Here is a 25,425-nt window from a genome sequence, read left to right on the forward strand (position 1 = left end):
GAAAGGACGTACTGGCGCTGGAGGGTGTGCAGAGGAGATTCACTAGGTTAATCCCAGAGCTGAAGGGGTTGGATTATGAGGAGAGGTTGAGTAGACTGGGACTGTACTCGTTGGAATTTAGAAGGATGAGGGGGGATCTTATAGAAACATTTAAAATTATGAAGGGAATAGATAGGTTAGATGCGGGCAGGTTGTTTCCACTGGCGGGTGACAGCAGAACTAGGGGGCATAGCCTCAAAATAAGGGGAAGTAGATTTAGAACTGAGTTTAGGAGGAACTTCTTCACCCAAAGGGTTGTGAATCTATGGAATTCCTTGCCCAGTGAAGCAGTTGAGGCTCCTTCATTACATGTTTTTAAGGTAAAGATAGATAGTTTTTTGAAGAATAAAGGGATTAAGGGTTATGGTGTTCGGGCCGGAAAGTGGAGCTGAGTCCACAAAAGATCAGCCATGATCTAATTGAATGGCGGAGCAGGCTCGAGGGGCCAGATGGCCTACTCCTGCTCCTAGTTCTTATGTTCTTATTATGTTCTTATGTGCCTTTCCAAGGGAGACCAGATGCTTTTCAGGTCTGAAAGTGGCAGCCTTTAGCCTATTTGTGAGTTACATGGACACAGCAAACAATGCTCTGATCAAGATGGCCACTATCTTGCAGATAACTTAATTCTGCATCAAGGTGAGAAAATGAATTCCCTCCACCACTGACGCATTGTGGCAGCATTGTGTATCATTTACAAGATGCACTACAGCAAGCACCAAAGCTCCTTTGACAGCACCTTCATAAACTGTGATCTCTACCACCTAAAACAAGGGCAGCAGATACCTGGCAACACCATCATCTGCACGTTTTCTCCAAGCCACACACCACCCTGACTTGAAATTATATTGTCGTTCCTTCACTGTCACTGGCTCAGAATCCTGAACCTCCCTCCAGCCTAACATTACTTTGCGTGTACTCACTGGACTGATGGACTGCACCAGCTCAGGAAAGCTGCTCACTACCATCTTCTCAAGTAAATTATGGATGGGCAAAAAATATTAGCCTCATTAGAGACACACACATTGTGTGAAAGAATTGAAAAACAACAAAGTGAGCTGTACAGATGCTAACAGGAACTTAGGAAAGGGACATAAAGCAGCTTCAGTGGGTTGGAAAACTGTCAGATGGTGTTCATTGTGGGCAAGTGAAAATTAATTGCAACATATTTATTGCCAAGAGGAAATATGAGCTTTTATGAAGTTAAATAAAAACAGAAAATGCTGGATAAACTCAGCAGGTCTGGCAGCATCTGTGGAAAGAGAAACAGAGTTGATGATTAGAGGCGATATGACCCTTTTACAGAGATAGAAATGTGATGAAATAATATAGTTGGAGAGGGGGGTGGAGAAGGTGGGGCAGAATAGAAGAACATAAGAACAAGGAGCAGGAGTCGGCCACCTTGTCCCGCGAGCCTGCTCTGCCATTCAATGACTGATCTTTTTGTGGGCTCAGCTCCACTTACCCGCCCCCTGTAACCTTGTATTCCTTTACTGTTCAAAAATCTATCTACCTTTGCCATAAAAACATTCAACGAGGTCGCCTCAACTGCTTAACTGGGCAAGGAATTCCACAGATTCACAACCCTTTGGGTGAAGAAATTCCTCCTAAACTTTTTAGCATGGTTAGCATAAATGCTTCACAGCTCCAGGGTCCCAGGTTCGATTCCCGGCTGGGTCACTGTCTGTGCGGAGTCTGCACGTCCTCCCCCTGTGTGCGTGGGTTTCCTCCGGGTGCTCCGGTTTCCTCCCACAGTCCAAAGATGTGTGGGTTAGGTGGATTGGCCATGCTAAATTGCCCGTAGTGTCCTAATAAATGTAAGGTTAAGGGGGGGTTGTTGGGTTACGGGTATAGGGTGGATACGTGGGTTTGAGTAAGGTGATCATGGCTCGGCACAACATTGAGGGCCGAAGGGCCTGTTCTGTGCTGTACTGTTCTATCTATTCTATCTATCATAAACTCAGTCCTAAATCTGCTCCCCCTTATTTTGAGGCTATGCCCCCCCAGTTCTAGTTTCACTCGCTAGTGGAAACAACCTCCCTGCTTCCATTCTATCTATTCCCTTCATAATTTGATACACTTCTATATGATCCCCCCATATTCTTCTAAAAAAGGGCAGGGATGGGTCGGAGCTAGAGAGAGATTGACAAAGCTGTCATGGACAAAGTGGGTGCTAATGGCGTTCTGAAGGACTGAAGAGTAATACAGTAGTCCCCCTTTATAACGCGGGTGTTGGGGTCCAAGACAGCCACCCGCGTTGCAACCGAGCCGCGGATATCCACGATGGGGGTTTTAAATTTATTTAAAAATCTATGCTAGCGCTTCCCATTGTGAGTCTACGGGGGGCGGGGGGAGAGGTCAAACCCCCGTAGACTCACAATGGGAAGCGCTAGCATAGATTTTTAAATAAATTTAAAACCCCCATCGTGGATCTAATTAAAACAAGCACTGCTGCATTTTTACCAACTTAAAAGTTGGATTGGAGGGAGAGAGCAGCCGGCAGTGTCAATTTCAGCGGCCGGCTGATTGTTTCAGTGAGAGAGCAGCTTCCCTCTCCGGATCAAAGTGAGCCGGCCGCTGAAATTGACACTGCCCGCTGCTCTCTCCCTCCAATCAGCCGGCAGTGTCAATTTCAGTGGCCGGCTCACTTTGATCCGGAGAGGGAAGCTGACAGTTGGGGTCCATAAGACCCTCCGCCGTATATCGCGAACCACGGTATTGCGGAGCGCGGTATAACGGGGGACTACTGTAATAGTGGAATAATGTTAAGATAACAGTATGCGTTAATAGGAGAACAAAGGTGAGTGCTGAGTGGGACAGATGGCCATGTGGGGGAGGGGTGGAGTTGTGGGGAGGAACTGAAAAATAAAAAAGGGGGTGCGTCAATATGGAGGGGAAAGTTCACATTCTAAAGCTGTTGAACACAATGTTGAGTCCGGTATGAGGTGTTGTTCTTCCAGTTTGGCCTGGGCAGCACTGCAGCAGGCCGAGGATGGACGTGTGGGTGGATGACGGGAAGACTGGCGTAATGCTTGTGGATGGAACAAAGGTGTTCTACAAAGCGGTCATGAGTCTGTATTTAATCTCCCCAATGTTCAGGAGACCACATTGGGAGCAGCAAATACAGTAGACCAAATTGGAAGAGGTGTAAGTGAATTGTTGCTTCACCTGAAAGTTTGGGCAGTGGGGACAGTGAGGGGGGAGGAGGTAAAAGGGGCAGGTACTGCCCCTTCTGCGATTGCATGGGAAGGGGATTAAGGGTTGGGGCAATGGAGAAGTGGACCTGGGTGTTACAGAAAAGTGGTCCCTGCAGAATGCTGACTGGTTGGGGGGGCGGCGGAATGATGTGTTCCGTGTTGGTATCACGCTAGAGTTGGCAGAAATGGCAGCGGTTGATATTTGAATGCAGAGGCTGGTGGGGTGAAATGGGAGGAGAAGACGGACTCTATCTTGCTTCTGCGAGGGAGAGAAAAAGGTGAGGTCACGGGTGAGGGAGAGGGCTTAGACATGGTTGAGTGCCCTGTCAACCAGAGTGGAGTGAAGTCTTGGTTGCGGAAAAGGGCAGACATGTCCAAAAGGCTATTTTCAAAGCATCATTGAAATAGATGTGTCGGTGCTGAAGAAAATGGGAGAACGGGATGGAGTCCTTATAGGGAGCGGGGCGCGAGTGGCTATAATCGAGGTAGGTGTGGGAGTCACCTTTGTCAATCTCTTATTTGCTTCGACCTATTAATCAGTTAAGGTAAAGGGTAAAAATGGCAGGAGATCCCAGACCCGTGTTATGCTCCTCGTGCGCAATGTGGGAGTTCCGGGACGCGGCCGATGCCCCTGACTCCTTCATGTGCGCAAGGTGTGTTCAGTTGCAGCTCCTGTTAGACCGCATGACGGCTCTGGAGCTGCGGATGGACTCACTTTGGAGCATCCGCGATGCTGAGGAGGTCGTGGATAGCACGTTCAGTGAGTTGGTCACACCGCAGATTAGGATTGGTGACGGAGACAGGGAATGGGTGACCAAAAGGCAGAGAAAGAGCAGGAAGGCAGTGCAGGTGTCCCCTGCGGTCATCTCCCTCCAAAACAGGTATACCGTTTTGGATACTGTTGGGGGAGATGACTCACCAGGGGAAGGCAGTAGTAGCCAAGCTCATGGCACCATGGCTAGCTCTGCTGCACAGAAGGGCGGGAAAAAGACTGGCAGGGCTATAGTCATAGGGGATTCAATTGTAAGGGGAGTAGACAGGCGTTTCTATGGTCGAAAACGAGACTCCCGAATGGTATGTTGCCTCCCGGGTGCTTGGGTCAGGGATGTCCCCGACCGGCTGCAGGAGATACTGAAGGGGGAGGGTGAACAGCCAGTTGTCATGGTGCATATAGGCACCAACGATATAGGTTAAAAAAAAGGGATGAGGTCCTACAATCAGAATTTAGGGAGTTTAGGAGATAAGTTAAAAAGTAGGACCTCAAAGGTAGTAATCTCAGGATTGCTACCAGTGCCACGGGACAGTCAGAGTAGAAATTCAAGAATAGTCAGAATGAATACGTGGCTTGAGAGATGGTGCAGGAGGGAGGGGTTCAGATTTTTGGGACATTGGAACCAGTTCTGGGGGTGGTGGGACCATTACAAACCGGATGGTCTACACCTGGGCAGGACTGGAACCAATGTCCTAGGGGGTGCTTTTGCTAACACTGTTGGGGAGGTTTTAAACTAATGTGGCAGGGGGATGGGAACCAGATTAGGAAGTTAGAGGTCAGTAAAGAAGCAGCAACAAAAGCCAGTAAGGTACGAGACAATAAACTCAATGTGACTAAGGGGAAGAGTAGACAGGGAAGAGATGATGAACGCAAAGGTGGTCTGAGGTGCATTTGTTTTAATGCGAGAAGTGTAGCAGGTAAGGCAGATGAACTTAGGGCTTGGATTAGTACCTGGGAATATGATGTTATTGGTATTACTGAGACTTGGTTGAGGGAAGGGCAGGACTGGCAACTGAATATCCCAGGGTATAGATGCTTCAGGAGGGATAGAGAGGGAGGTAGAAGGGGCGGAGGAGTTGCATTACTCGTCAGAGATGATATCACAGCTGTGATTAAGGAGGGCACGATGGAGGATTCGAGCACTGAGGCAATATGGGTGAAGCTGAGAAATAGGAAGGATGCAGTAACATTTTTGGGACTTTACTACAGGCCTCCCAAAAGTGAGCATGAAGTAGAGGTACAAATATGCAGACAGATTATAGAAAAATGTAGGAGCAATAGCGTGGTTGTGATGGGAGATTTTAACTTCCCCAACATTGAATGGGATTCGTGTAGTGTTGGAGGCGTAGATGGAGCAGAGTTTGTAAGGAGCATCCAGGAGAGTTATTTAGAGCAGTATGTAAATAGTCCAACTCGGGAAGGGGCCATACTGGACCTGGTATTGGGGAATGATCCCGGCCAGGTGGTTGATGTTTCAGTCGGTGATTACTTTGGGAATAGCGATCACAATTCCGTAAGTTTTAGAATACTCATGGACAAGGACAAGAGGGGTCCGAAAGGAAGAGTGCTAAATTGGGGAAAGGCAGAGTATAACAAAATTCGGCAGGAGCCAGGGAATGTGGATTGGGAGCAGCTGTTTAAGGGTAAATCCACATTTGAAATGTGGAAGTCTTTTAAGGAAAGGTTGATTAGAGTGCAGGACAGACATGTTCCTGTGAAAATGAAAGATAGAAATGGCAAGATTAGGGAACCATGGATGACGGGTGAAATTGTGAGACTAGCTAAGATGAAAAAGGAAGCATACATAGGATCGAGGCAACTCAAAACTGATGAAGCTTTGGAGGAATATCGGGAAAGTAGGACGAATCTCAAACGCGCAATAAAGAGGGCTAAAAGGGGTCATGAAATATCTTTGGCTAACAGGGTTAAGGAAAATCCCAAAGCATTTTATTCGTATGTAAGGAGCAAGAGGGTAACTAGAGAAAGGATTGGCCCACTTAAAGACAAAAGAGGGAATTTATGCGTGGACTCAGAGGAAATGGGTGAGATTCTTAATGAGTACTTTGCATCGGTATTCACAAAGGAGAGGGACAAGACGGATGTTGAGGCTAGGGATGGATGTTTAAATACTCTCGGTCAAGTTGTCATACGGAAGGGGGAAGTTTTGGGTATTCTAAAAGACATTAAGGTGGACAAGTCCTCAGGACCGGATGGGATATATCCCAGGTTACTGAGGGAAGCGAGGGTCGAAATAGCTGGGGCCTTAACAGATATCTTTGCAGCATCCTTGAGCACGGGTGAGGTCCCAGTGGACTGGAGAATTGCTAATGTTGTCCCTTTGTTTAAGAAGGGTAGCAGGGATAATCCAGGGAATTATAGACCTGTGAGCTTGATGTCAGTGGTAGGCAAACTGTTGGAGAAGATACTGAGGGATAGGATCTATTCACATCTGGAAGGAAATAGACTTATCAGTGATAGGCAGCATGGTTTTGTGCAGGGAAGGTCATGTCTTACAAACCTAATAGAATTCTTTGAGGAAGTGACAAAGTTAATTGATGAGGGAAGGGCTGTAGATGTCGTATACATGGACTTTAGTAAGGCGTTTGATAAGGTTTCCCATGGCAGGTTGATGGGAAAAGTGAAGTTGTATGGGGTTCAGGGTGTACTAGCTAGATGGATAAAGAACTGGCTGGGCAACAGGAGACAGAGAGTAGTGGTGGAAGGGAGTGTCTCAAAATGGGGAAGGGTGACTAGTGGTGTTCCACAGGGATCCGTGCTCGGACCACTGTTGTTTGTGATCTACATAAATGACCTGGAGCAAGGTATAGGTGGTCTGATTAGCAAGTTTGCAGATGATACTAAGATTGGTGGAGTTGCAGATAGCGAGGAGGACTGTCAGAGAATACAACAAAATATAGATAGATTGGAGAGTTGGGCAGAGAAATGGCAGATGGAGTTCAATCCAGGCAAATGCGAGGTGATGCATTTTGGAAGATCAAATTCAAGAGCGGACTATATGGTCAATGGAAGGGTCTTGGGGAAAATTGATGTGCAGAGAGATCTGGGAGTTCAGGTCCATTGTACCCTGAAGGTGGCAACGCAGGTTGATAGAGTGGTCAAGAAGGCATACAGCATGCTTGCCTTCATCGGACGGGGTATTGAGTACAAGAGTCGGCAGGTCATGTTACAGTTGTATAGAACTTTGGTTCGGCCACATTTGGAATACTGCGTGCAGTTCTGGTCGCCACATTACCAGAAGGATGTGGATGCCTTGGAGAGGGTGCAGAGGAGGTTCACCAGGATGTTGCCTGGTATGGAGGGTGCTAGCTATGAAGAAAGGTTGAGTAGATTAGGATTGCTTTCATTGGAATGACGGAGGTTGAGGGGGGGACCTCATTGAAGTCTACAAAATTATGAGAGGTACGGACAGGGTGGATAGCAACAAGCTTTTCCCAAGAGTGGGGGTGTCAGTTACAGGGGGTCACGATTTCAAGGTGAGAGGGGGAAAGTTTAAGGGAGATGTGTGTGGAAAGTTTTTTGCGCAGAGGGTGGTGGGTGCCTGGAACGCTTTACCAGCGGAGGTGGTAGAGGCGGGCACGATAGCATCATTTAAGAAGCATCTAGACAGGTATATGAATGGGCGGGAAGTAGACCTTGGAAAATAGGAGACAGGTTTAGATAAAGGATCTGGATCGGCGCAGGCTGGGAGGGCCGAAGGGCCTGTTCCTGTGCTGTAATTTTCTTTGTTATCCCTGTCCTATCCTGCCCCACCTTTGTCAACCCCCCCCCCCCCCCCCCTTCCCCACACACACACACACACACACAACTAAATCATTCATCACATTTCTACCCTTCTTCAGTTCTGTAGAAGGGTTTAAACAGTAACTCTGTTTCTCTTTCTACACAGGCTCCCAGACTTGCTGACTTTATCCAGCATTTTGTCTTTTTATTCCAGATTTTCAGCACCGCAGTATCTTGATTTAATTTTTTATAAAGTTATCGTGTTATGGGTGGTAAAATGAAGGGGGTCATCTGACCTGCTTTGAATTTGGTTGACAGCAAGCTGCGGTGGTGTGGTTGTTAAAGATTAAAGAGTGTGGGGGAGAAGCTATTTTACTGGGAAACCTTATAGGTTTTCACACCTGTAAACAAGACCAAAGCATCTGTGCTGCTGGCAATAGACTGTTGTCTCCAAAGTCCCAGGAAGGTGTTAGAAACATCAGGGTTGAGGGGACTTCTGGTGACGGCGGGCGGGAGGCAGCTGCGCAACAGAGGGCTCCCACTCGGGAACGGCATTGTCGGGACTTTAAGCCCGCTCCACGGACGCATAAAAAGTAGAAGCCACACAGGAGGCACAGCAGAAGAGGATGTCCAGGATCAGCAAGAAGACGACCATTAAAAAGACAGCTGAGGGTCCGCTGGGGAATGGAGAGGTCACCACGGGGTCACCAAGGAAAAAGGAGGCTGGAGCACCAGGGGAGGCCGCATTGCCTACGGCTGAAGAGATAACCAAGGTGATGGCTGCAGAATTCGAAAGGCAGTTTACAGAACACTTGTAGGCGATGAGGAAGGAGATGAGGGAGGTTTTCAGTGTGCTGGTGGAGGAGGCGATTTCCCCGGTGACGACGGCGGTGACGAGCGCAGTGACGGAGGTGCGGGAGCAAGGGGAGGCACTGAAGGAAGTGGAGGAGACATTATTGCAGCACGGTGATCAACTTACCTCAATGGGGAAGGAGATGCGGAAGGTGATGGAGATTAACAAGGATCTACGGGGGAAAATGGAAGACCTGTAAAACAGATCCAGGCGACAGAATTTGAGGATTGTGGGGCTGCCCGAAGAAGTTGAAGGGCCGAGGCTAACTGAGTATTTTGCTGTGATGCTGGCGAAACTATTGAGGGAGGGGAAGGATCCCTCCCGATATGAACTGGATAGGGCTCATCGGTCGTGGAGGCCTGTACCAAAGGCGAGTGAGCCGCCAAGGGTAGTGACTCTGTGCTTCCGTAGGTACAATGTGAAGGAGAAGGTCCTGTGCTGGGCCAAGCAGAAGCGGGTGGTGCAGTGGGCTGGAGCTGGTATACGTGTATACCAGGACTTTACGGTGGAGCTGACGAAGGAAGCGGGCTGCTTTCAACCGGGTGAAGAGGGCACTGTACATTAGCAAGGTGCAGTGCGGCATTGTATATCCAGCGAAGCTGAGGGAGACTTACAAGCTCAAGGACTTTTATTTTGGAACAGCAGAAGAGTTTGCGAAGGCAGAAGGACTGTGGCAGAACTGAGAAATTGAGAAATGGCCATGTGCCGATGTAACCTCAAGACTGTATTTTCTTCTTTTTTGTTTCACTGCATGCGGGTGAGTGCGCTAAAGGAGACATTGTTGTATATATTTGGGCAAGGGAAGTGGGGGGACTTGCACTCGAAGTGAGGGCTCTTTGGGGTGCAGGTGGATATGCGGGGTGTGCGTGCTAAAAGGGGATTTCTGGGCTTTCCTGGGGCTGGGCAAGAGGAAAGGGACCCGGGCGGGGGCCTCCGCGCTGGCCGGTTTAAATCGGCCAGTGAACGGGAATGAGGTGGGGGGGAGGGGCTGTGGCCATCGGAGCCTGGCAGAACAGGGTCCGAGTGGTCTGGCTGGGGTGGAAAGTTGGGGGGAAGGAACCGAGGTTGGGGGAGGAGATTTACATGAGATTTACATTACGTGGATGGGAGGAGTTGGAGAGAGGGGGTTGTTTACAACTCTTGGGTATCACGTACGGCACTCTTTCAGAGGTTGGACGGCGTTGAGTGTGAGGGGAGTGGACTCTGGTGACCATGGGCGGTCTCGGACTCCTTTTTTCTGTTTTTCCTTTGTTTTTTGTTTCCACCGTGGGAGGGTTTGTTTTATTGGACGCATATCTTGACAGGTGGGCCGTTGTTTGGGGTGGTGGGATGGGATCGTTGTTATTGTTAAGGGGATTGATTTTGTATTTGTTACCGTTTACTGCTTGTTGGTGGGGTGTAAATTTTGGAGGAAAATGTGAAAATGAAGAATAAAAACATTTATTAAAAAAAAGAAATATCAGGGTTTGGGAGGCACGGTGGTGCAGTGGTTAGCACTGCTGCCTCACGGCACTGAGGTCCAGGGTTTGATCCCGGCTCTGGGTCACTGTCCGTGTGGTGTTTCACCCCCACAAACCAAAGATGTGCTGGGTGGATTAGCCACACTAAATTGCCCCTTAATTGGAAAATATAAATTGGATACTCTAAATTTAAAAAAAAAGAAATATCAGGGGTTGCAAACCATCTAGTTTCAAGATAGATCTAAATTGGGAATTAAAAGGATACCTAATTAGCATTTCCACCTAGTTATAAGGCCTATGTGATTCACATTTGCAGGGAGACGGCCTTTGAGAGGGGAAAGAGACCATAGGAAGTCCTCTTGGGATTGGCTTATAATTGAACCTCTCAGACAGTGCCAGTCCACCAGAATCTGAGAGAGGAGAGATGGAGTGAGCAAGTCTCTGTGGTTTACCACACAGAAATGAAGATGGGAGCTTGCCCTCAAATTGAAGAGATTGAGTTCAAGAAGAACTGAATGGAACTGGAAGATTCATCTAGCTTTGTCTCGAGGAAGGAATCTCCAAGTAACCTGAACCACAAAAGTTAGTTCAGGGGTTAGGGGTTACCTGGCTGGAAAATAGAAAAAAGGGAAGCAAACCCTTGGTAGCCAAAATTCACCTTGGATTGTTTCTGGGAGAATGAAGTAACTTCTTTAAAGGACAAAGAATAAATGTTGAGAGAAATCTTTGGTTGTTTAAAATTACGATCTTTTCTGCAGTTTAGAATACAGTAGTCCCCTGTTATACCGCGCTCCGCAATACCGCGGTTCGCGATATACCGCGGGGGGGCTTATGGACCCCAACTGTCAGTTGTGTCAATTTCAGCGGCCGGCTCATTTTGATCCGGAGAGGGAAGCTGCTCTCTCACTGAAACAATCAGCCGGCCGCTGAAATTGACACTGCCCGCTGCTCTCTCCCTCCAATCAGAAACATTAAAACTTAAAAGTTGGATTGGAGGGAGAGAGCAGCCGGCAGTGTCAATTTCAGCGGCCGGCTGACTGTTTCAGTGAGAGAGCAGCTTCCCTCTCCGGATCAAAGTGAGCCGGCCGCTGAAATTGACACTGTTTTAATTGGATCCACGATGGGGGTTTTAAATCTATTTTAAAATCTATGCTAGCGCTTCCCATTGTGAGTCTACGGGGGTCTGACCTCTCCCCCCGCCCCCCGTAGACTCACAATGGGAAGCGCTAGCATAGATTTTAAAATAAATTTAAAACCCCCATCATGGATATCCGCGGCTCGGATACAACGCGGGTGGCTGTCTTGGACCCCAACACCCGCGTTATAAAGGGGGACTACTGTAATAAGTTGCTGCTGATAGTGTTTAGTCAATTCTGCTTTAGTTTTGTGTATTACAGTAAAAGTCCTATTACTTGAAATCTTATCATGTGATACCATTAACCATTCAGTGACAGTTTGGATTTCTTTTTAAAAGCTATCGATCTCTATGAGATTCATAACACTGCCCAATGTTCACAAATCATCCAAGATAGTTGGGTGATCTCAGAGATGCCTTAATTGTGACCATCTTCAAGAAAGGCGACAGAACCAACTGCATAAATTACAGAGGGATTTCCCTACTCTCCCCCACTGGAAGGTCATCGCGAGAATCCTCCTCAACCACCTCCCCCCAGTGGCTGAAGAGCTCCTCCCTGAGTCTCAGTGCGACTTCCGCCCGTCAAGAGGGATCATGGACATGATCTTCAACGTGCGACAAATCCTGGTAAAGTGCAAGGGAGCAGCATCAACCTCTGTACATGGCCTTCTTCAATCTCGCAAAGGCCTTCGACTCTCAACCGTAAGGGTTTGTGGAAAACCCTCCTCAAATTCGGCTGCCCGCAGAAATTGGTCACCATTCTCCACCTGCTCCCTGATGACCTGCAAGCCGTGATCTTCACCAATGGAGGCACCACAGACCCAATACGTTTACAAATTGGGGTCAAACAGGCCGAGTCAGTGAACCAACGCTCTTCTCCATCTTCCTCGCAGCAACATTACACCCCATCACCCTGGAGCTCCCACTGGAGTGGAGCTAACCTACCGGACAAGAGGGGAACTGTTCCACCTCTGACAAGACCACCCCGACCTCGGTCATTGAGCTGCAGTATGCAGACGATGCCGGTGTGTGCGCACACTCAGAGGCTGAGCTACAAACCATCGTTGACACATTTAGCAACGGATATGAGAGAATGGGCTAATCATCCGGAAAACAAAGGTTCTCTATCAGCCCGCTCCTGCCACACAAAACTGACACCGACCATCAAGACCCACAGTGAGCACTTGAACAATGCGGATCATTTCCCAGACCTCGGGAGCCTCCTCTCGGTGCGAGCAGACATTAATGATGAAATCCAACATCGACTCCAATGCGCTGGTGCAGTCTTCGGAAACCCAGCACCAAGTTCATGGTCTATAGAGCAGCTGTGGTCCCCCACCGTCCTGTAAGCATCAGAAACATGGACAATATACAGCAGACACCTCAAATCCCTGGCGAAATATCACCAATATTGCCTCTTCAAAATCCTGCAAATCACTGGCAGGATAGGCGTACCAACGTGAGCCTCCTCTCCCAGGCCAATTTCCCCAGTATCGAGGCGTTGGTAACGCTCGACCAGCTGCGATGGGCCACCACATTGCCCGCATGCCCAACACAAGACTCCCGAAACAAGTGCTCTACTCCGAGCTCCACAATGGCAAACAATCACTAGGAGGGCAGAGGAAAAGCTACAAGGACACTCTGAAAGCCTCCCTAAATAAATGCAACACCCCCATTGACACATGGGAATCGCTTGCCTTAGAACGCACAAACTGGAGAAAAACATCTGCGAAGGTGCCAATCACCTCGAGCGTCACAGGGTGGAGCACACGGAGTCCAAGCATAAACAGCGGAAGGAGAGCACAGAATCCAGAGCGTCCCACCCACCCACCTCATCAAACACCTCCTCCCAAACCTGTGGCAGAGTCTGCGGAACCAGGATTGGACGGCTAAGCCACCGGCAAACCCACCTTCCCAATCATCCTCGATGCTGAGGGACTGCCAGGAAGAAAAGTCAATGCTGCTTTTATTTGTAATCTCACCGTAAAGATCCTAACACATAAGTTTTGTCATGTGATCCCATTAACCACTCACTGGGAGTTTGAATTTCTTTTTAAAAGCTATCAGTTTGTCCGAGGATCACAACACTGCCCAATGTACACAAATCATCCAAGATAGTCGAGTTAACTTATAACGCAACCTTCCTGCTTTCAAGAATATTTAGAAATTATGTTCACAGAAAATTCAATTTGCAGATGTGTAATCAAAAAGGCTCATGTCCACTGAATTTAGTCCAGGAGGCAGAAAATATATTGTTATTTAATCTTACGCCTTCATAATCTTCAGAGCCATGACATCCTTGCGCAGAGTGGAGAGTTCCTCCTCCTGCTTCTTTTTCTCCTTGTGCAAAAACTGGATATAATCAATAGCTGCAAAAAATAAAGAATATTTTCAAGATTCTATCAAAATAAATGTTCCCCTACTGGAGTCACTAACAGTTACCCATCTTCTGAACTCTTGAACGAAGCCTGCTGCTAAAAAAAACGTTAAACTGAACTCTATTCCATGAAAGCTATTGTATAACAGAAAAGGGTTCCTTTATGTTCCCCAGATCCAACTTGCAGATGTTAATTTCTACCCGAGTTACAGGAAATGAAAAAAAAATGAAAATCGCTTATTGTCACGAGTAGGCTTTAATGAAGTTACTGTGAAAAGCCCCTAGTCGCCACATTCCGGCACCTGTTCGGGGAGGCTGTTACGGGAATCGAACCATGCTGCTGGCCTGCCTTGGTCTGCTTTCAAAGCCAGCGATTTAGCCCAGTGTGCTAAACCAGCCCCAAATAGGACAGGATTGAACCAAGACTACTTCAAAAAAAATCCATAAAAATAAATTCATAACTCTACCTTCAGGACTCATTCCTCTTGTTTTACAACTTGTTTTATTGCTAACTTACTGGACTTAATAATGAAGTTGTGTGCTGAATCTTTTGACAATATTAAATATCACACCAACCAGGTTAAAGTCCAACAGGTTTGTTTGGAATCACTAGCTTTTGGAACGTTGTTCCTTCACTCACCTGGTGTTGGAAGCCTTCTTCTGTGCTCACCCCAGTCCGACACCGGCATCTCCACATCAATATTAAATGTGATCAGTAACATTTGCACAAACTATTTTCTTCCCCATTTAGAAATTGCTGAACTCGAGGATGTGTTTTGATTTTTTCTGTGCCAATTAATTTAATTCAATGTTCAGTGTCAGAATTGTCAGGAACTTTCTTCAATTTGCTGAACAAACGCATCCCACAAAGGAGCGAGCAGAGATCACTGAGATAGAAATAAGTTTCTGATCTATAACAGTATAGCCAATAAGAGCTGTAGTAATGTTCAGAGATAGAACCTACTTTACATCAGGGAGAAGGACTGAGAAAAAATTAAAGAGATTAACATAGAGACGGGGTTCTGAGTGGTCTGTGGGCTTAAAAGTAGACAAATCTCCAGGGTCTGATGAAATGTATCCCGGGCTGTGAGGCAAGGGAGGAAATAGCAGGGGCACTGGCAATAATTTTCAATTCCTCTCTAGCTACAGGAGAGGTGCTGGAGAACTGGAGGATAGCCAATGTGGTGCCATTACTCACAAAGGGAGGAAGCGATAAACCAGGAAACTACAGGCCAGTCAGTCTAACCTCAGTGGTGGGGAAACTATTGGAAGCAATTCTGAGAGACAGAATTAATCTGCATTTGGAGAGGCAGCGATTAATTGAACAGTCAGCATGGTTTTGTTAAGGGGAGGTCATATCAGACCAACTTGACTGAAAATTGGTGGAGTGGTAAATAGTGAGGAACAAAGAACAAATAGAACAAAGAAAATTACAGCACAGGAACAGGCCCTTCGGCCCTTCCAGCCTGCGCCGATCCAGATCCTTTATCTAAACCTGTTGCCTATTTTCCAAGGATCTACTTCTCTCTGTTCCCTTCGATTACAGGTAGATATAGACGGGCTGGTCAGAAGGGCTGATCAGTGGCAAATGGAATTCAATTCGGATAAATGTGAGGTGATGCATTTGGGCAGGACAAACAAGGCAAAGGGAATACATGATAAACGGCAGGACCCTGGGAAGCACCGAGGGTCAGAGGGACCTTGGTGTGCATGTAAATCTGTTCCTTAAGGTAGCAGAACAGGCAGATATAGTAGTTAAGAAGGCAAATGGAATACTTGCCTTTATTGAAAATTTAAAAAAAAAAATTATTAGTCGAGGCATAAAGTTTAAGAGCAGGGAGGTTAGGCCGGAACTGTATAAAACTTTGGTTGGGCCACTGCTAGAGTATTGTGAGCAGTTCTGGAATCCACATTATAGGAGGGATGTGATTGCACTGGAAAAAGTGCAGAGGAGATTTACCAGGATGTTGCCTGGGCTGGAGAGTGTTAGTTATGATAGACTGGGATGTTTTCCTTGGAGCAGAGGAGACATGATTGAGATGTATAAAATTATAAGGGGCATAGATAGACAGGAAAAAGCTTTTCCCCTGGGTGAAGGGATCAATGACCAGGGGGAAGAGATTTAAGGTGAGGGGCAGGAGGTTCAGAGGGAATGGGAGGAAAAATCTTTTCACCCAGAGGGTGGTGGGAGCCTGGAACTCGCTGCCTGAAAGGGTGGAGGAGGCAGAGACCCTCAGAACATTTCAGAGGTATTTAGATGTGTCATTGTGATCCCAGGGCAGACACGGCTATGGGCCAAGTGCTGGGAAATGGGATGAGAATCGTTAGGTGGTTGTTTTTTACTGGCACAGACTCGATGGGCCTTTTCTCTGCCAAATACCTCGATGACTATAAATACAGTAATGCTCACGTAATATTAGAATTGTACATACTTTTCTGTAGAACTGTGGCTTTACTCAGTTTCTGGGATCCAATCAGGAAATCTTGTTGCTGGCATGTAGGGACGATTGACTGTAAGTCATCATAACCTTTCTGTAAGACAGTCATTTAAAAATTGTTTAGAGATAGTTAGCTGATTCAGTACAAATTTGCTGTACAAACCTTAGAAACTGCAACTTTGAAGCTGAGTCGAAGTTTAAATCTCGCACCTTAATGGCATCCCGTCTCTTTTGTTCAGCCTGTGTGTGAGCCTGTCTCCGTCGATCTTTATAAGTCTCTTTATACGCAACTTCCTGCCTGTAATCACTATCTTCATCATCTGCAGTTGGAGAACAATCATTGTCTGTCATGCATTCGGCTACAAGGAAAGAGAATGTTTCAATCACTTCTTTAACAGTGAAATTTGTTTTTCGGTTTTTCCTCTATCAGTTTTGTTTTGGGAAGTGACAGATTATCAAAAATATTGCTCGAGCCAATTAACGGCCAACAGCCTGCCGGTCTTCATTGGTGAAATCTCCAATGGTTCACTAAATACTCCACATAGCAGAAGAATCTTGTGAGCTAGCTTGTGGGAAATGAAGATATGACAAGGTGCCTGTATCTGAGTGGAGGAAAGACAAAAAAGAAAAATGGAATGAAACAAGGCCCCCACTTCTGATCACTGTCCAATAATCCCTGACGACGGGCAGCACGGTGGCACAGTGGTTAGCATTGCTGCCTACGGCGCTGAGGACGCAGGTTCGAATCCCGGCCCTGGGTCGCTGTCCGTGTGGAGTTTGCACATTCTCCCCGTGTCTGCATGGGTTTAACCCCCACAACCCAAAGATGTGCAGGCTGGATGGATTGGCCACGCTAAATTGCCCCTTAATTGAAAAAATAATTGGGTACTCTCAATTTAAAAAAAAACAATAATCCCTGACTGAAATTTACTCACAGGACACATTAGAATCCTTCCTTTTCATTTCCATTTGTTCCTATTTCTTTGGTTTTATTTTATTATTTTTGGTCCGTGGACACAATCAGAATGTGCCTGTAAGCAGTGGACTTAACTGAGGCAGCCTGCTAGTCAGGACAGTGTGTTCCAGGATTTGTTTTTGGAAAGGAGAAAACTGAATCATCGGTGCCGAGGGAATCTTAAGAACCAGCTTGGAGAAAGTCTGTTCGATTGGCTGACTGGCAACTTGTGGGTTGGCCAGGGACAGTGTTCTGGCTAACAACAGTCAGTGATTGGTTCCTATAGCTACTTCTGAGAGAGCTGGGCAGAAGTGATTAGACCTTGAATGAGTTAGGAGCTTTCTCTGCTGACATAAAGGCTGTTTCATTGTTCTCAAACCAGACGGTGCCTGGGATATCTTTATTAAATAGTTGAAACGATCTTGAATCTACAAATAAAGTAGACAGCCTTGCCTGAGAAAATCCTCTCAAACTGAGAAGGAAAAAGCAGCGAAGCGAAAGCTTGAACTCCTGAAAGACTTTAACTGAAAATCATCCTATTGCATCGGAAATCCTTTATCCTTTTTACTTTACCATCATCTTTCTTCCCTCTAGAGCAGGGGTGGGCAAACTACGACCCGTGGGCCGCAAGGTCTTTATGCGGCCCACCAAGATCAAGTCATAAAAAAAAAAAAAAAATTTTTATTTAAATTTTTTTTTAAATTAAGGTTAATGGGGGGGGCTGTTGGGTTACTGGTATAGGGTGGATACGTTGACTTGAGTAGGGTGATCATTGCTCGGCACAACATGTGTTTCATGTGAAGTTTCTACTTTAAAATATTAATTAATAAAAATTAATTGCTTTTTTTTTCTTTAAAAACCTTTTATTTTGGCTATTTTAAATATTAATTATTTTACTTAATATACTATGCGGCCCTTTAAAATTGTGAATTTCTGAATGTGGCCCTTGCACAGAAAAGTTTGCCCACCCCTGCTCTAGAGTGTGACGGGTTGGAAAGAGGGAAGTTGGGTAAGGGATATTAGATAGTCAGTGCCATTTTTTTGTCAGTTTAATTATATTACTGTTAAATACTAAAAGGTTATTTGTGTTAAATTTACAAACCTGGTGACTGTAGTTCATTGGGCTCAGCAAAGGTCCTCAGGTATTTTAAAATAACATTTTGATTATGGCTCAAGTGGGGCTGGACGTGACTGTGTAGTAGCCCAGGGCATCGTGACATAATTTGGAGGCTCGTGCGGGATCTTTTGAACAGTAGATAGTGACGTTTTGGAGTACAGTACATATTAAAGAGGCACCAGGATTGTAACAGCATAACAGAATGGCTCTGGAAGCTGCCAAGACTTTTCGTCAGGTGGAGGACCTGTCTTTGGTTTATTTACAAAGACCTCAAAACGTTTATTGAATTGGCAAGTGAATTTAAAGTATAGATGCCGGCTAAGCTAGGAAGGCAGAGATATATGATGTATTAGTTGAGTGCCTAGGTCTAGGAGAGCCCAAGAGCATACAGTTTAGAAAGTGTAACATCAGAAAACCTTCTACCGGGGAAACTGATCTGGAAAGAATACGGTTGCAGTTCAAGCATGAGAAAGAATTAAAAAGAATGGCAAAGCTGGAAAATGAGAGAGAAATTCAAATTAAAGTGGTGGAAATTAAAGGAGAGCTGCCAAGAGCTAGAGGGCAGCCTAACGCTCGAACTGACCCAGTGGGGATATGCTTAGATTTATACAGGCCCTTACAAAATTTAAGGATAAGAAAATAGAGGCATTTTTCATGGAATTTGAGAAAATAGCAAAAGGAATGACAAAAAGAAAAGTGGACATTACCCATGCAAAGTAAATTAATGGGGAAGGCACATGAGGAAAAGACACAGGAGGAAAGACAAAAAAAAAGGAATCAAACATAAATCCTGATCACTGTCTAATAGTCCCTGACTGAAACACACCCACAGGACACATTCGAGTCCTTTCCTTTGATTTCCCTTTATTCCCATTTCTTTTGTTTTATTTTATTATTTTTGGTCTGTGGACTCATTCACAATGCGCCTGTTAGCAGTGGACTTAAGCTGAGGCAGCTTGCTAGTCAGGACAGTATGTTCCAGGATTTGTTTTTGGAAAGGAGTTTGTGCTTCCCTGTCAGAGTGGGAGGGAGTGTGGTTCTAAGGATTACAACAAGGTGAAAAAAGCTATTCTGGGTGCAAATGAATTTGCATGGGTAATGTCCACTTTTCCTTTTGTCATTCCTTTCGCTATTTTCTCAAATTCCATGAAAAATGCCTCTATTTTCTTATCCTTAAATTTTGGTAGGGCCTGTATAAATCTAAGCATATCCCCACTGGGTCAGTTCGAGCGTTAGGCTTCCCTCTAGCTCTTGGCAGCTCTCCTTCCGATGCATTTAGGCAAAAGTTTCAGAATTTAAGGTTTAAGCAGAACAATTTTAATAGGTGCATATGAGCATTAGGAGTTGAAACTACCTATGATTTGATTTCAATTTATTGTCTCGTGTACCAAGGTACAGTGTTGTTCTGCGTATAGTCCAGACAGATCATTTCATACATGAAAAACATAGGACATAGGATAAATACACAAAGAAAATACATAATAATAATAATCTTTATTAGTGTCACAAGTAGGCTTCCATTAACACTACAATGAAGTAACTGTGAAAAGTCCCTAGTCACCACATTCCGCCGCCTGTTCAGGTCACAGAGGGAGAATTCAGAATGTCCAATTCACCTAACAGCACGTCTTTCAGGACTTGCGGGGAAAAAACCAGAGCATTCGGAGGGAACCCATAGGCATCGGGCTACTCAGGAGAGAAGATGTGTGGAGAGATCAGTTCAGTCCATAAGAGGATCATTCAGTAGTCTGGTAACAGTGGAGAAGAAGCTGTTTTTGAATCTGTTCGTGCGTATTCTCAGACTTTTGTATCTCCTGCCCAATGGAAGAAGTTGGAAGAGAGAAGAATCCGGGTGGGAGGGGTCTTTGATTATGCTGTCTGCTTTCCCAAGGCAGCGGGAGGTGTAGGTGGAGTCAATGGATGGGAGGCAGGTTTGTGTGATGGACTGGGCTGGGCATAACTCTGAAGTTTCTTAAAGTCTTGGGCCGAACAGTTGCCATACCAGGCGGTGATGCAGCCAGATAGGGTGCTTTCTATGGTGCATCTATAAAATTGGTACGAGTCAGTGTGGACATGCTGAATTTCCTTAGTTTCCTGAGGAATTATAGGTGCTGTTGTGCTTTCTTTGTTGTAGCGTCAATGTGGGTGGACCTGGACAGATTGTTGGTGATGTGCACCCCTAGGAATTTGAAGCGGTCAACCATCCGCCAGAGAGGCAGTGGAAGCGGCTGGCAGTTCGGGCAGCTCGACCAGGACTACAACCACCATCAAATTATAATAAGCGACCACCAGCACAACCCCTTCATGTCCAGGTGCAGTGCCCATACATGCCATTTGCCTCAGGCCCCCGACACATTAAGCGTGCGCTCACAATGCCCTTTCTTTGTACCCGCAGGAAAAGATAGCCCATATAAAGCAGGAAAGGGCCAAGACAGAGGGGAGGACGGGACTAGAGATTCAAATTCTTACTCCCAATGAGGAACGGGCTTCGGAAATCACGGGGTTAATCGAGGAAAGAGCGATCACCGACAGCGATGTTTTTTAAAACAAATTTAGAGTATCCAATTCATTTTTTCCAATTTAGCGTGGCCAATACACCTACCCTGCACATCTTTGGGCTGTGGGGGCGAAACCTACGCAAACACGGGGAGAATGTGCAAACTCCACACAGTGACCCAGAGCCAGGATCGAACTTGGGACCTCGGCGCCGTGAGGCCACAGGGCTAACCCACTGCGCCACCCGTGCTGCCCTCACCGACAGCGATGTTGGCCTGCGCTACAGAGGTGAAGATCCACTGCCTCTTCTCAAGAGAATTAAGAGACAAAATGATCCTTCCCTCTCACTGACCCCATGTCCATTGTCTCGCAGGATCTCCATCTGAAGTCGCTCCCTCCTGCCAACTCTGAGAAGAGCTCCGAGGGGTCCACCATCGACACGTCACAGCTATCACCCCCATCTTCCACCAGCGCAGAGACACACGGGGAGGGGGGAGAGACAGGCTTCTGGGGCACAGTTTGGTGAGCACCACACAGTTGCTGAGGTAGCTGCGGAGGCAGGAAGGTCCAAGGGAGTCAGCAGGCGGAGGTCTGCTGGATCCCAGGTCTCAGCTGAGTTCCAGTCAGATGCCGAGCCTCTGGACAAGGCCATGCCAGAGCTGAAGCAGAAGATAGGCCAGGGCTGTGAGATTTAGGAGGGGGTGTCAGCGACATTCCAGCGAGTGCATAGTCGATTGGAGGAGTCCCAAAGACTACGGGCACAGGAGATGATTCCGACAATGCGTGGCACCGAGGCCAACAGTGCTAGGTGGCTGCACTGGAAAACCTGGAACACCTCAGCATCTTGAGTGGTGGTGTCCAAAGCGTGGCTCAGTCTGTTACCACCATGGCTGAAATCTTCAACATCATGTCCCAGTTGATGATGGATATGTCTCAGATGCAGGTGGATATTGCAGAGGCACGGCAGAGCAAGGCCCAGTCACAAAGTAATATTGCGGAGGGCATCAACACCATCGTGCAAGAAACGGGAAGGCAACAGGACTGGCAGAGCCAGATTATGCAGAGGCCTCTGGAGCTCATTGCAGCTGTCCCTCCATCCCACAGAGATCCCCTGGGCCCTACAGGCACTGTCAGCGAGGAGAAGGCGCTGGAAGCCAACCCGGGACCCATCACCAAGGACACGACGGTGGCCTCCAGTTCTTCAGAATCCCCCCTTCTGACGCTGGCACATCAGTTACCATGAACTGCAATGGGGGAGGGGAGGGGGCGAGGCAAGGAGGTTGGATAGAGTGTTGGGGGGGCCAGATTTGGGGTTTTACGTTGGATTTACTTTGTAATGTTATGTGTTTTAAATGTTAAAATGTAAAAAATTTGAATAAAAATACTTCTTTAAAAAAACCATCAATACCTTGTCCTGTAAACAAAGATATGAAGTTAGAGTCAATGTTCCTCACGCTGGTGTTGACACATTGGAGCAGTGTGATGGAACCATCAATTCTACGGACTCGTGCTTGTAGGATTAGAATAGCGGTTTTAATATACTTACAAGAGAGCCAGCCTGTTAGCCGTTGAACTTTCGGTGAACTGGCCGGCTGACCATGTGGCACGGATCTTTATACAGCAGCTCCAGGGGGAGGAGTTCTGGGCGGAGCCAAGGGGGGCGCCCAGTACAAACTCTCGAGTGCTCCCAGAGCTACTACCCCTGGTGGTCAGGTAGTGCAACTGCACTTACAATATTGATACCTATATATACTTGGAACAGAGTGACATTGGTAACTTATAATACCGTGTGAATCTCATTCACCACATTCACCCCCTGTGAAAAAAATCGAGTCCGGCGGGGGTGGTGCTCACAGAGTTAGTCTGTCCGGTCGACGAATTGTTCGTTTCGATCTGCGGAGCACCGGGGTTGCAGCCTCTTGCGGTGGCTGGGTGGGTGTTGAGAGCTGGGGTACGATGGCAGACTCCAGGGAGGGTCTCGCCCAAACTTCATACACCTCTGGCTCGACCGGAGACTGGGGGTGCTGAGGGCGGGCTGGTGCGTTGAACAGGTGGGCCGAGCTTGCGGAATCGGGGGCGCGAGGGGGCGTAGGCCGCAGCGTTTCGGGCCCCGTGGGCCCGCTGTTGTTGTGAGCGATTTGTTCTCTCTACTGGGGAGTTAGAAACTGGGGCCCTTTTCGCGAAGCACACTCTGGCATAGTGGCCTTTCTTCCCGCAGCTGCTGCAGGTCGCGGATCGGGCTGGGCAGTGCTGCCGCGGGTGCTAGCTTTGGCCACAGAAATGGCAGGCTGGAGCAGCTGAGTAGCTTGCTGGGGCAGCAGAATAACTGGTTTTGGCAGCACGGTAGCTGGGGGGGCCGTGCGGCACAGGCCTGGGGGGATTGTTGGTCGGGGGTCCACGATGAGGTCGCGGGGTCCGCAGGAAGCGAGGTGAGGCTGCGGAAGGAGACTTCCATAGTGGTAGCAGCCTCCACAGTAGTATCTAAGTCCTGGGCCCCCTTTTCTAGCAGTCTTTGGTGCACATAGTTAGATCTAAGGCCCGCACAGCAAGCTCCCTATGTTCCGCCGCGGTAACGGCTTGATAATTACAGTCATTAGAAAGATTATTCAGTTTTCGTACAAATTCGGCAGGCGTTTCTGTAGGCCGCTGACGGCGAGTCGTAAACACGTGGCGTGCATAAACCTCGTTAATGGGCCTAACGTACATTTTGTCCAATATTGCCAGCGCTGCGGTGTAAGAACCGGCCGGATTTAGCTGTGTGGAGATTCTGTGGCTTATCCTCGCGTGCAGTAGGCTGAGTTTTTGTTCCTCCGTTGTTCCGGCGGTGCTGGCTTCTGCCAGGTAGGCTTTAAAACATCTCAGCCAGTGGGAAAAAATTTCTTTAGCCTCTGCATCTTGCGGGTCGAGTTCTAGGCGTCCGGGCTTGAGGGCTGCTTCCATGATTTAACTGGCTCTGTTATAAGTATATTAAAACCGCTACTCTAATCCCACAAGCACGTGTCCGTAGAATTGATGGTTCCATCAATTTAATATACTTACAAGAGAGCCAGCCTGTTAGCCGTTGAACTTTCGGTGAACTGGCCGGCTGACCATGTGGCACGGATCTTTATACAGCAGCTCCAGGGGGAGGAGTTCTGGGCGGAGCCAAGGGGGGGAGCCCAGTACAAACTCTCGAGTACTCCCAGAGCTACTCCCCCTGGTGGTCAGGTAGTGCAACTGCACTTACAATATTGATACATATATATACTTGGAACAGAGTGACATTGGTAACTTATAATACCGTGTGAATCTCATTCACCACACAGTGTAGGAAGTTAAAGGCAGAGATTGGAGTAGGAATCAAAGGTGCAATTAAAGTAACTGGTTGCACAGGTTATTCACCCTCCTTGATTTGAACATCTATTGCTTTTTACTGTCTGTCTGACACACAACACTACGGGACTGGTTTATCTTGGGTTCTCAGTTCTGGGGCGGCATTCTCCCCTACCCGGCGGAGCGGGGGGTTCCGGCGTAGGGGAGTGGCGGCAACCACTCCGGCGTCGGGCCTCCCCAAAGGTGCGGAATTCTCCGCACCTTTAGGGGCCAAGCCCTCACATTGAGGGGCTAGGCCCGCGCCGGAGCGCTTGGCACCACGCCGGCTGGCCCGGTGAATTCTCTTCTGCCTCCGCCATGGTGTAGGCCGTGGCGGCGGCAGAAAAGAAAGAGTGCCCCCACGGCACTGGCCCGCCTGCCGATCGGTGGTCCCCGATCGTGGGCCTGGCCACCTTGGGGGCACCCACCGGGGTCCGATTGCCCCGCGCCCCCCCAGGACCCCGGGGGCCCGCACGCGCCGCCACCAGAGGTGGTTCAAACCTCGGCGGCGGGAGAGGCCTCCCAGCGGCGGGACGTCGGCCCATCGCGGGCCGGAGAATCGCCGCAGGGGCCTCGCCGATCAGAGCGGACGTCACGCTGATCGGAGTGGCGAGATTCCCGCCCCCGCCAATTCGCAGGTGGCGGAGAATCTCTGCTACGGCGGGGGCGGGATTTTCGGCGGCCCCAGGCGATTCTCCGACCCTGCTGGGGGTCGGAGAATTTCGCCCCCGAAGTCAAAACTGAAAGAGACAGGAGATTAACATTCAAAGAGGCTAACTTACTTATTAAAGATTTCCAGCATTTCCTTTAATTTTTGTACGGGGTTGGCATGCAAACCTCTGGCTCTCCTGAACTGCAAGCATGCGTTGAATTGTGGATTAATTACCTGTGTTTGGTACGGAGGAGGCACTGGTGGAGCCTGCGTTCGATGTTATGCTGTTTGCTCTCGATCCTATGCCTCCTTTTCTCGTGTTGTCAGCAAAGAATCCTGGGAAAAACAGATTAAGTTATTGAATATGAGCAGGCTCTGCCAGCTAACAGCCCATAATATATCACACAAACAAGAGAACTCTGCAGTTAAATCTACCTTTTATATTTACATTAATAAAGTAGGAACTCACATTTACATAGAACCTTCCACTAGCTTAGGACAGAATACTAGAGTACAGAAGAGGCCCTTTGGCCCATCGAGTCTGCACTAACGCACGGAAGGCCCTGACCTGCCCACCTAATCCCATTTGCCAGCACTTGGCCCATAGCCTTGAACGTTAAGACGTGCCAATCGCCCATCCAGGTACTTTTTAAAGGATGTGAGGCAACCCGCCTCTACCCCCCTCCCAGGCAGTGCATTCCAGACCATCACCACCCACTGGGTAAAAAGATTTTTCCTCAAATCCCCCCTAAACTTCCCACCCATCACCTTGAACCTGTGTTCCCTCGTAACTGACCCTTCAACTAAGGGGAACAGCTGCTCCCTATCCACCTTGTCCATGTCCC

General features: G+C 47.7%; 1 protein-coding gene across 2 annotated transcripts in view; it reads right to left on the reverse strand.

Annotated features, from left to right (window-relative positions):
- LOC119954119 (max-like protein X) overlaps positions 1 to 25,425 on the reverse strand; it is a 51,786-nt gene that overhangs the window by 12,776 nt on the left and 13,585 nt on the right. Inside the window, exons 3-6 of one of the 2 annotated variants that reach the window (XM_038779022.1) lie at positions 24,815 to 24,916; positions 16,220 to 16,368; positions 16,004 to 16,103; positions 13,464 to 13,563 (exon numbers count right to left, since the gene is read on the reverse strand). In XM_038779022.1, the coding sequence (XP_038634950.1) occupies positions 13,464 to 13,563; positions 16,004 to 16,103; positions 16,220 to 16,368; positions 24,815 to 24,916 (451 nt within the window). The remainder of the gene's footprint in view (positions 1 to 13,463; positions 13,564 to 16,003; positions 16,104 to 16,219; positions 16,369 to 24,814; positions 24,917 to 25,425) is intronic. The other variant, XM_038779024.1, reaches the window with a different exon arrangement.

Source organism: Scyliorhinus canicula, chromosome 19 (genome assembly GCF_902713615.1).
Source record: "Scyliorhinus canicula chromosome 19, sScyCan1.1, whole genome shotgun sequence".
NCBI classification, from domain to species: Eukaryota; Metazoa; Chordata; class Chondrichthyes; order Carcharhiniformes; family Scyliorhinidae; genus Scyliorhinus; species Scyliorhinus canicula.